Raw genomic sequence first — 11830 nt, forward strand, 5'->3', positions numbered from 1 at the left:
TCATTCATGTATACAGATGTGGCGTGTTGACTTCCATTATGACAGCTGTTAGTCATTATAACAGTTATGGCTAGTCTTTATAACAGATATGGCTCTGGACCAGCTTACATTAATTTGATTTACAAGCAATAATTTAGCTTCACCCACAATTTTTTTTATTTTTTTATGTTTTTACATATGTGTATACATGTATCTGTATCTCTATATGCAATACATGAACTTCCGTTTTGGTTTTTCCTGTGTTTCTCTCGTCACTGATTCGCATACTTTCTTGAGTTCTTCAGTAATTACTTCAGCTGATGGCGATCCAAAGTCCTTCAGAATCATCGGTTGGTTGACTTTTATTTTCGCAGTAATAAGCTCTTGTTCTTATATCCTTCAAATTCGATGACCGCTTACTATATATATTAGACATAAAACCTCTTAATGTCGGATATACAGGACTATAGAAAGAAGAGGATATGAAGCAGATCTGCAAGTCTACAGGTATATAGGTCAACTATCAAATAACCTAGCGTCTTTTATCGATCATTTTTATCGTTATTTTTTACTCAGAAATTATTTAGATAGGTATTTGTTAGTATTGGTACAAATAATATGAGTGGAAATTGAAATACATACACAGACGGTTAATCTGGCCAGACTGAAATTGACTTTTTAGACGAGTCTATAATAGGGTCAGATACGGTTTCAAAATTGAAACTGGAGTTTACTATTTTTTTTTTCGAAGTTCATGCAACTCTATCATTAAGTATAAGTGTTCTCATTCATCTTAATTCTTGACTATATAATCAAGATTAATTACAGATGTCGAGGCTACTCTTGAAGTAATAGAGATAATATCAATCATTTTTTTTTTTAGTAGATGCACTATCGGCCAGGAGATAATATCAATCACTTAACGTCGAATTATTATGTTTACACTTGGTCATTTCAATAAAGGCTTGATATAGCCAACTCTAAAATTGTATTGTGCTAATCATTATTTTATCAAGTGTTATATCTAGATTATATATATATATATATATATATATATATATATATATATATATCTAGATTAACAACTATATAACAACAATTGTTGGTGGTCCTCAAGCAGTCGTTTAGAAATAATAGTCTCATTGAATTTCTATGATGGTCCTCGAACTCTCGCTTTTAGGATCTGATTTTCACTCTTGATTTGTAGTAAATATAATGTGATAAAAATATTAGGAATTAAAAAATCAAAGGAAAAAGATTAATCGAATTTGGGGCTTTATTTATTAAAGTTAAAAGAATCTTTTAACATTTGTCACGATCGTCTCATGTTTACACGTGCCTTCTCATACATTGACAGAAGAGGTAAGATTTTATAACATTAAATGTAATGCACTTACATATTTATACATATGAAACTTAAATATCCTATTTATGTTTTCTCTATTCGCAGTGTATACATTGTTGAAGTCTAATGTGAATCTAGAGTGCTGAACACAGTCCAAAGTCCTTCTGAGAATCATCAAGCAGTTGACTGATATTTGTGTCGTAAGTTCTTGAACTTATTATTTAGGCTTTTTATTTTTTAAAAATAGTGCTCTATAAATATTGTGCCATTTTCTTAAATTTTCTAGAGCATTTTGTTACCTACCTAATTAATTTTTTAACATTTTAATAATTTTTTTAATTTATATTATTTAAGAAATTTAACACCCAAATTAAAAAAAATATTTTATAAACCAAAGTATCTTGTTAATTTCATGAAAGAAACTATTAAATTACAATATGACCTTAAAACATAAACTTATTTTTTTTTAAAATTCAAAGTTGTAAGCTATTACGTTAATTTAATTTAATGATATTTCCCTAAAAAGGTACCTTATTGATAAACTTATTACGTTAATTTTGTAACATTTTAATAATTTTTTTAATTTATATTATTTAAGAAATTCAACACCCAAATTAAAAAAAAATATTTTATAAACCAAAATATCTTGTTAATTTCATGAATGAAACTATTAAATTACAATATGACCTTAAAACATAAACTTATTTTTTAAATTCAAAGTTGTAAGCTATTACCTTAATTTAATTTAATGATATTTTCCTAAAACGGTACTTTAATTAAAGTAACAGTTTCAGGATGACATGTTGTAGGAGTTTATCTCCGATGCGAACTTTGTAATTTTTCTTCACCATTATCATCAATAATATAATTTTCATTCTCAAAAAAATTAAAGTAGCTACAAATTAAAAAAAAAAAAAAAAAAAAACCAAAACTACCCTATTTTTAACTTCTAAGAAATAACCCCAAATAACTAACATGCCATCTAAAAACTCAAGTGACGCTTTATCAAAAAAAAAAAAAAAAAAAACACTCAAGTGACGCTTCCTAGCAGGCCTGAATCATCAATTTGGGCCGAAAAACTCATACGGACTTCCTTCATCGATCAAAATTAGCAATATAACTTTCCGTTTTATTTGGGAGAGAAAGTTTGGAAGAAGCTCCAATCTTGGCGGCATAACCCCTTCTTGGCCGGGAAAATAGGTATTGAGTAAAACTGCTGCCCAAGCCATACCAGCGGTCCCAATGGGTATATTTCAGATCTTCGCCTCCCTATGTGACAAGATATGTAGGTTGGTGACCCGATTTTTGTGGGGGAAATATGAAGGGAAAAAGACAATCCATTGGATGAATCGCAAACTCATGTGCAAGTCCAAAGAATTGAGTGGATTGGGTCTCCGAGACTTCCGATGTTTCAATAAGGCAATTGTCAAATATCGAGTTGGATGTCAATCGAGAACCCATAGTCTCTCTCTCGCTCTAGTCGAATCCTCAAAGGTCAAATATTTCGATAACTCGTCCTTTCTGGAAGCCCATCCAACCAAGCCGTGTTCGGCCATTTGGAAAAGCCTTGTTTTTTTGGCGAGGAGTTTGGTAACAAATGGGTTATATACCATGTGGGAAATGGATATAAAGTCTGCCTCATGAGAGACCCTTAGATCTCGAGGCCCTCAACGTTTTGGCCAATCTGTGTACTACGCCCTATTGACAACGAGTGGAGACTAATTGGCGACTTCATAAGCGGAATCAATCGTTGGGACGAGGGCCTCTCTCTCTCCCATGACGTGGAAGTGCTCCGGCAAAGTCATATAAGTGCAACAACGAGACCTGATAAGATAATATGGCGTTTCACAAACGATGGGCGATTCCGTCAAATCAACATACCACATCGGATTCGCCAGCTCCCTTGGGGAGCACGCGGAGAAGCCCCTGATGGTGGAAGAAGATGTGGAACCTCTACATCGCAAACATCATCAGAATATTCCTATGGAGGGTATTTTACAAGACACTTTTGACTAGGAACAATCTCCAAAAAGAGGAATCCTACGGAGGATCGGTGCCCTCGCTGCGGGGATGAGAAGGAAAATATGGTCTACACCTTGGTTCATTGCCACTCTTTGGAGAATTTTTTGAAACACCCACTCTTTACCCATTGAACAAAAAAAAATTCAAATGTACACATTTTTCCAAGGCAAACACTTATTCGGGCATCATACCATCTCTGATTTCGAGATGTTTTGTGTGATGATATGGGCATAAAGAAACTAACTAGTCTTCGAGGTGAAAAGCATGACGATCAGAGAGGTTATAGAACAAGTGATTAATTGCGTTCATCAGTTCCACAGACTACAAAGCGACTCCTTATTAACCACGCCGCGTGCCTTGGAGACGCCTAGTTCTCCCTGATGGACACCACCCTTGAAAAACTTCATCAATGTAAATGGATCTTGACTATATGGGACCTTTTGCTTAAGAGGTATCTTTTGAGATGATATGGGAAAGGTCCTGGGAATTTTTGGAACAAAGTGGGAGGGATGTAATTCAGCAGCAATGGGTGAGGCGTTTGAGATCCGTTAAGTCTCATCATCGCACGATTGAGATCGTAGCTTCTTAAAATTCATAGTGAAATCGAACGACAAAGAGGTCGTGGATACAGTTGTTAAAGTATCATGGGGTTCCATCTTAAAACCAATTGGCAATAGGAGGAGTAACCCATGACCTTTATAAGGAGCACAAGGATACATCCCCAGTCGATGTGGGACTTCCTGATACACCCCCCTTATGCCCAGGATTGAACAACTGGTGCGTGAAGTTTGTAGAAACGGGTGGCCCAACATCGAGAATGAGTTTGGCTCTGATACCATGTTAAAGTATCATGGGGTTCCATCTTAAAACCAATTGGCAATAGGAGGAGTAACCCATGACCTTTATAAGGAGCACAAAGGATACATCCACAGTCGATGTGGGACTTCCTGATACACCCCCCTTACGCCCAGGATTGAACAACTGGTGCGTGAAATTTGTAGAAACGGGTGGCCCAACTCGGAGTCCTCGCTGATGATATTCGCAAGTTGTTGGGCAATTATACTACTTGGTCACTCTTGGTGATCTCGCGCTTCGCAGTGAAGAAACAAAAGGCATGAAGATTTGGGAGAAAATGAATCAGTACAGTAGTAACAGTAAGTTAGTTACAATCTTGCTGATGTGGCTGACACATGCTATACATGAACCAAGGTGTGCTATAGGCACGTGGACTCACTTAAGTGAAGCTATACAATCAATAATATTGATGTGTGGAGCCTAATCGATCGACTTGATGATTGAAGACCTTACGTCAATGATTCGTGGATCAATCAGGGGTTTGAAAAGGGGTGGTAAACCCCCTTCCCGGAGGTCGTAAGGGGTATAGCTCTCTGGGCGAAAATTATAAGGGTTATTAATAGAGGGTATTTTGAGAATTTCATGCCTGTATGTTAGCCCTAGAGTTTCTCTTTAAATACTTTGTGGCCGATTATATTCGTAGAGCGAAGGAGAGTTGTAAACGAGTGTGGAGAAACTGCACGAATAAGGTATTAAGTTCATAGAGCTCAAGAGAGTTGTAAATCGGACGTGGTCAAGTTATTCGTAAAGCGCAAGAGAGTTGTATACAATTTTTCTCTCGATTTTGGGTCTAGTGAGAATCTGCAGCGGCAGAGTGGGTAAGTGAACCACTATAAATCTGTGTGTTATTTGCCTTTTTACGTATTATTTTTTTTTATTAAGTCGGGATTTTGGGGATAAATCCTAACAAATATCACGTCAGCTAGCCGTTAGGTTCTTCTTATCCACTAACACGGTGGCAGACCATATTGCAGTAAAGGCAAGTTGTTGTTGTTTTTTTTTTTTTTTTTTCTGTAACTATATTTGATGCTATGCGTGTGTGGATTGGCCATAGCTTTTGTAAGATATCCCCCCTCTTCATTTCATTTTTTTCTTAAAAGGTATTAAAATCCCACTAAAATCGAATTATATCACCATTAAACATAAAAAAAAAAAATAAAAAACCATCAAATCAGCTAACAAAAAAAAATCATTGAAAGCTTCGAATTCAAATGCAATTTTAAAAAGTTAATATTAGTTAATATATGCTAAGACGTGTAAATTTTGGTTAATAGAAATCCCAAAAAAAAAAAAACGATGGAATCATTATGCAATTTTTATTTAAATCAATTGCCACATGACATCATCAAGTGATTCAATTGAAACATTGATAAGGTGGCCCTATTGCGCTTGTCATGAGTTGTTATTTTTAAAAGTAAAAGACAGTACCAGTGGGAAGATACATAACTTAAAGGATACATCAAATGATATTCTAAGCTTTAATTTATTAGAAATTTTCAATGATGCAGGGACAGATATATAGGCAGGAATGGAGATTATTGTGACATTAATTGGCCCTCTTGTGGAATGTGCATCGTCTGGAGCAGCCAAGCGATGGCAACACCACAGAGACATTAAGAAAAACATGGGCTCTCTCAAAGAGGCCTCGGAGAGACTCGGCCGTCAAAAAGCAGACCTAAAATCCAGACTCGAAACCGAGGTCATCCCCGGAGAGACCGAGGAGGTAGAGGAACTCAAGTTCTGGCTAGAACGCGTAGAGAATATGGTTACAGAAACAGAAAAAATTGGAAACGAAGTGAGACGGGTCAAATTCTTATCACGGGCAGGGGTAGGGAGAAGAGTTGAAGAAATGATACCCGAAGTCGATAAACTGTACGAAGAAGGTGTTAAGTTTCGAGAAGGAAATTTGGTCAGGGCACTCCCGCGGCGTGGAAGCGAGAAGCCGACAACGACATCGATTTTTGGATGTGAAACGACGGCTGAGAAGACAAAAAGAGAGATATTGGGTTGCTTGGAGGATGCAAAAGCTATGAAAATCGGTGTCCATGGCATGGGAGGGCTTGGTAAGACAACCGTGCTCGAACATCTCCACAACGGCCTATTGAAACCCGGGGACAAGATCGGAAGCAAGTTTGACAAGGTGATCTGGATCACAGCGTCGAAAGCTGCCGATGTTAGAGGTTTACAGGATAAAATCGGGTGGGAGATTGAGCTGAATACGGACAAATTGAAAGAAAATGATAACGAAGAAATTAGGGCCAAGGTGTTGTTGAGGGAGTTCAACATGCCGAAAAACAAGAGGTTCTTGCTCATCATTGATGATATGTGGGAAGATTATCCTCTCGAAAAGGTCGGTGTTCCCAACCCGACCCCCGAAAATGGATGCAAGCTGGTACTCACGACTCGTTCTCGCAATGTTTGTAGCAAGATGGAATGCGATAAGATAATAGAAATGGGACTTCTGTCGGAACAAGAGGCAGTGGATATGTTCTTGGATAAGGTCGGAAAAAGCGTAGCTTCGGACCCAAAACTTGGTGAAATGGCGAGGCGGGTTGCTAGAGAATGCGCGGGGCTTCCTCTTGCGATCGTCACTGTGGCTGGAAGCTTGAGAGACAAGACGGACTTGATAGAGTGGGAGGTTGCGCTAACAGAGCTCAAGGACGCCACATCTTTTGTGTCGAGTGAAGTTACGAAGATTTTGAGGTTCAGTTATGATCGGTTGAGAGATGAGAAACACAAAGAATGTCTTCTACACTGCGCGTTGTACAAAGAAGACCATCTGATCCCTAGAGATTTGTTGATGGACCAGTTGATAGCCCTAGGAAGTGTTGAGAAAGGCAGAGAAAGGAAAGAGAAGATGTATAAATGTCATGTTATGTTGAACGAGCTCGTGCGTGATTGCCTTTTGATTGAAGCGGTCAACGACATCCATGAGAAATGCGTGAAGCTCCACGACTCGGTGAGAGACATGGCGATACAGATCATGCGCGAGAGTCCTTCCCGGTTCTTGGTGGAGGACGTTGCGCGGGATAAAAAATGGGACGAGCAACTCGAGAAGGTTTCATTGATGAGAAAGAACGTCCTAGGTAGCGAGCCCCCAGGCTGTCCAAAACTATCGACGTTGTGTCTCAATTTAAACGGACTGCTCTTTATTTCTGAAGATTTCTTTACACACATGAAGGGTCTGTGCATTCTCGATCTATCGAACATGAGGATCCTAAGGCTTCCCGCTTCCGTTGCTGATTTGGAAAATATTTCTGTGTTGTTGCTTAGAAACTGCGTAAGCTTGAAGTTCATGCCAGATCTGTCGAAGTTAAGGAACTTGATAAGGCTGGACTTGCACAATGCAGACATGTTTAACTTTCCTCAAGGTTTAGAAAAGCTGGTAAAATTGATATACCTCGACTTAGGTGGAATCGAGCCTCAGTTTTACCCCAAAGGCCTTCTCTCTAAGCTCTCTGAACTTCGCTACCTCTCGATTGCGTTACCGAAAAGTGCAGAGATAGAAAGCGCAGAAGAGTTGACGACTCTAAAAAAGCTGGAGACTCTCAAAGTGGCATTTAGGAAATTCAACTTGTTCCATTCGTATTTGAAGTCGGCGAGGCAAGTGTGTGATTTCCGATATAAAGTGGGATACAACCCGAAAGTAGTCGAAATCCCGAACTCCGTGTCGTTGTTCTGCACCCACGTGCCGGTGAATGATGACGGCCTTAGTGATCTTCCGATCGCAATTCCCAATAATGTCGAGCACCTCACTGTTACTTGCTGTTACATTGCAACAAGTCTGTGCCGTCTCATATTCGTCAAAGACATAACAAACTTGAAGAAGCTCGAAATCTTCGCTGGGGAGATCGAGTACATGTTTTATAATTCTCCAGCCGTGTTTCCTCTGCTTCAAAACATCAAGGAGTTGGAAATTTCTCATCTAAAAAAGCTGCGCGCATTGGTCGGTCCCGAGAGAGACGGAACGGCTTCTCCGGCGCCGCTGCAACTCGGGGCATTTTCCTCTCTCAAGAAATTGACTCTCATAGACTGTAAAGTATTGAAGACGTTGTTTGTTCTCGACAAAGAGGCCTCGTTGCCAGATCTGGAAGAGATCCTTATCAAGGACTGCGAGCAGTTGGAGGAATTAATAGCATATGAAAATGAGGATGCAATAATAATGGAACTTCCCGGTCTGAAAAGTTTTATCTTGTACGGTTTGCCAAAATTGAAGAGCGCCAAGTTCGTCGCAGAGTCCTTGTCGCATGTCGTGATAAGTGAATGCACGGAATTGAAAGAGGTCACCTCTTCTCTTCAACCTTTCGTGGGTATCGATTCAGAGCTTTGAGAATTGGTGGAAAGAGAGCATTTATGTATGTTATTTGCATCATTGTACGTTTCTTTATTTTTTAAACTTTTTTTATACCCGTTTTCTCGTTGGAAACATTGTGTTGACCTTAATTATTATCATTCTGCATTGTAAGTTATCTGGTTCATATGCTGTACCCTTGAATGTATTTCTGATAATTCTGGTATTTGTATTGAATTCATGTGAATGTTCCTTACTTACTTAAATGTTTATTGTTCTTTCTTCATGCTCTGATGTATCGAATTTATGCAAAATAGTCTGTATGTTGTTTATGGCCATTATATTCTTTAATGGATAAATTATGTGATTCTCAAGCATTCAATTGGATTGTTATTCCGTAGGATAGTTTAGAGTTCATAATTTCATTGAATGTTGTTTGATTCTTTGATAATTTAGCTTGGCCTTTGAATCATCTTACAATTATTTTGCATTGTTGAATGCTGTTTAATTTTTTTTTTTTTTCCATTTTATAATTTCATACCCGATTTCCTATTGGGAGTATTATTCTACCTCTGCTATATAGTATATCTTTCCCTACTAATTGTACACACAAAAAGTAAGCCTTATTTTATTTTAATTTTCCAGTCTATGGCAACTAGCCTCGCTCATGCTCTGTCCAATTGAATGCTTGAGAATCACATTAAATTAGGGGTGTACATTTACAATGGTCATATAATTCCATTGTTTTCCCACAGAGCTAATACTGAATACATTCGGTCTTTTATTCATTGTGACATCTTCAACTTCATAAATTTATTTAAATATTGGCAAGCTAATGGTAGAAGACCAACCCACTAGATCAAGTTGCGTCTTACACGGCAATAATAAATAAAGACCGAACGTATATAAACTAAAAGCAATGGAATTAGTCAATATAAAATATTCTATAGCAGTCGTTGGTTGTCTTCAAAAAATACTAACTAGCTAGAATTGTAGCCTTGATCATATATCAACCTTCCCTTTAATCATTGAAAGATTTTATTTCTGTTATTCGGATCAGGTCGATCAAACCATTTTGAAACAACTGCAGAGACCTTCTAATCGACGAAGCCAAGTCGTTGAAAGGAGTTCACAAGCAAGTTTAACGGTCTCCAAAAGGAGTTGGAAATCATTGAGCCTTTTCTCGTTGACGCCGAAGCCAAGTCCTCGAAAAGGAAACGCAGCCACGGGCCCAAGGTTTGGGTGAGACAGCTCAGAGAGGAAGATGGACACATTGAAGACATACTCCACGAATACATTTATTACACGAAGCAGCGCGGTCAAGATCAACTTGGTTTCCGCGGATCTCTAAGAAAGGCAGGTCGCTGTGTCAAGACCTTCAAAACACGGCACGACTTGGTCTCTGAGATTCAAGATGTTAAAGAGTCATTACGCGAGATCAATGACATAAGTCGAGTTCTGGGCTAAGACCATTCGAGCAAGGTGGCTCGAGTAGTGGCGGGAAGAGAAATTCACGCGTCGACCCTCAAATCAGTTCACTCTTTCTTGACAACAATGAGCTCGTTGGCATTGGATCAGTGTCGACGGAGCTGGTGAGTATTTTAGTGGAAAGCTCAACTGAGCATATGGTGGTTTCACTTGTGGGAGAAGGCAAGATCGGAAAAACTACTCTGGCGTGGAAGTGTACAACGATGTTGTGGAGAAAGGAAGCTTTGACATTCATATTTGGATCACTGTGTCCCGATCCTACGACTCTACAAGACTCTCAAGATTCTTATGGCTAATATCTGCCCATTTGAAGGAGAAATTAACGTCTTTGAAGAGGCCTTCACTCTCTTGAGGACCTCGTTGCAGGCAAAGAGATACGTAGTCAGTTTTTACGATGTTTGGAAAATTGATTTCTGGAGTGTCGTAAAGCATGTTTTTCCTTATATCAGCGGTGGTAGTAGGGTACTTGTCACGACTCGTAACTCTATGGCTGTAGAGTGTTTTAAGTCACAATCATGTGAAACGGTTGTCAAAGAGATAAAATATCCATCTACAGAGCAAGCATGTTAGTTGTTTTGTAGAAAAGCATTTCCACCCTCAGGTTTTCCACTTGAGTTGGAAAATTTGTCGCATGAAATCTATAGGAAATGCCAAGGATTTCCACTTGCTGTTGCTGTAGTTGGTTTGTTGTAAAAAAAAGAACCTCTGCGTAGTACAACGGACTTGATAATCTCAATTGTGAATTTGAAGAACAACATGAGCTCTCAAGTGTTTCAAAAATTCTCTTTCTCAGCTATCATGATTTACCTTACCATCTTAAAATGTGCTTCTTGTTCTTTGGCGTTTTCCCTGAAGACTTTTATTTTCGTGACGAAAGATTATACGAAATTTGGATAGCTGAAGGTCTCATTCAATTGAGAAAAGACAAGTAGTTGGAACAAATTGCTGACAAGTACTTGACTGAGCTTATCAGTATAGAAACTTGGTTGCATTTGAATTACATTATGGAACTGTTAGATATTGCAAAGTGTATGATTTGATGCCAGATTTAATCCAAAAGACAGCTACAGATTTGGGATTTTATCAACTATTTGATCAAAATGATCCAAGTTTTAAAAAGAAAGGTCTGCGCTTATTAGTAATTCACAACACTGCAGAGAATGTTTTGGAAGGTGTTTATGATCAAAACATTCACTCAGTTGTCCTTATCAACACTATGGAATTTTCATAATCTTTTGTAGTTGGTCTGTTTAAAAATTGTAAGCTCCTAAAGGTGGTTGATTTTGAAAAAGCTCCAATTGATAATATATCAAATATAAGAAATTTGCTACAACTCAAGTACTTAAATCTGAGAGGCTCAAAAGTAATGACTCTTCCAAAGTCAATTGGAAAGCTACGTAATCTGCAAACATTGGACGTCAGTGATACCTTAGTGCGGAAGCTTCCACGTGAGATCAATAAACTGCAGAAATTGCGTCACGTTTTATGTCCCAATTTTGATAGAGAAATAAAATATAGTGTACAATACTTTGAGGATGTCTAAAGGGATTGGGATGTTGGAAAATTTACAAACACTATCTAGAATGGAAGCCCATTCAAGTGATGTTAGTGTCTTGAAAGAGTTACACAAGCTGAGTAAATTGAAATGTCTCGACATTTCAAAAGTGGATGCAAAGATGTGTAAAGTCCTATGGGAGTCTATCGAGAAAATGAAAGACCTTGAAGAGTTACTTTTTTGTCTCGGTCAAACAATAAAGAAGCCTTAGATTTAAACCACATTTCGTCTCCTCCGCTTCTTCTGCGATTTATCCAACTGAATTGTCGACTACAACGATTTCCCACTCGGATTT

The 11830-nt window shown here is 38.2% G+C and overlaps 1 protein-coding gene across 1 annotated transcript; it reads left to right on the top strand.

Moving 5' to 3' along the window:
• The first annotated feature begins 219 nt into the window (after positions 1-219).
• LOC149398134 (putative disease resistance protein At5g63020) lies at positions 220-8531 on the top strand. Its single transcript, XM_089614466.1, has 4 exons — positions 220-352; positions 442-486; positions 1430-1524; positions 5710-8531. Exon 4 carries the CDS (start codon positions 5730-5732, stop codon positions 8529-8531), a length of 2802 nt encoding a protein of 933 aa, XP_089470592.1. The 5' UTR covers positions 220-352; positions 442-486; positions 1430-1524; positions 5710-5729.
• Positions 8532-11830: the final 3299 nt, after the last annotated feature.

This window comes from Urtica dioica, chromosome 5, assembly GCF_054948205.1.
Source record: "Urtica dioica subsp. dioica isolate 48M chromosome 5, U.dioica_male_clone48M_v1_H2, whole genome shotgun sequence".
Taxonomy (NCBI): domain Eukaryota; kingdom Viridiplantae; phylum Streptophyta; class Magnoliopsida; order Rosales; family Urticaceae; genus Urtica; species Urtica dioica.

Excerpts from the sequence above, each read along its gene's own strand:
- LOC149398134 (XM_089614466.1), top strand. The coding sequence starts at position 5,730 with ATGGAGATTATTGTGACATTAATTGGCCCTCTTGTGGAATGTGCATCG.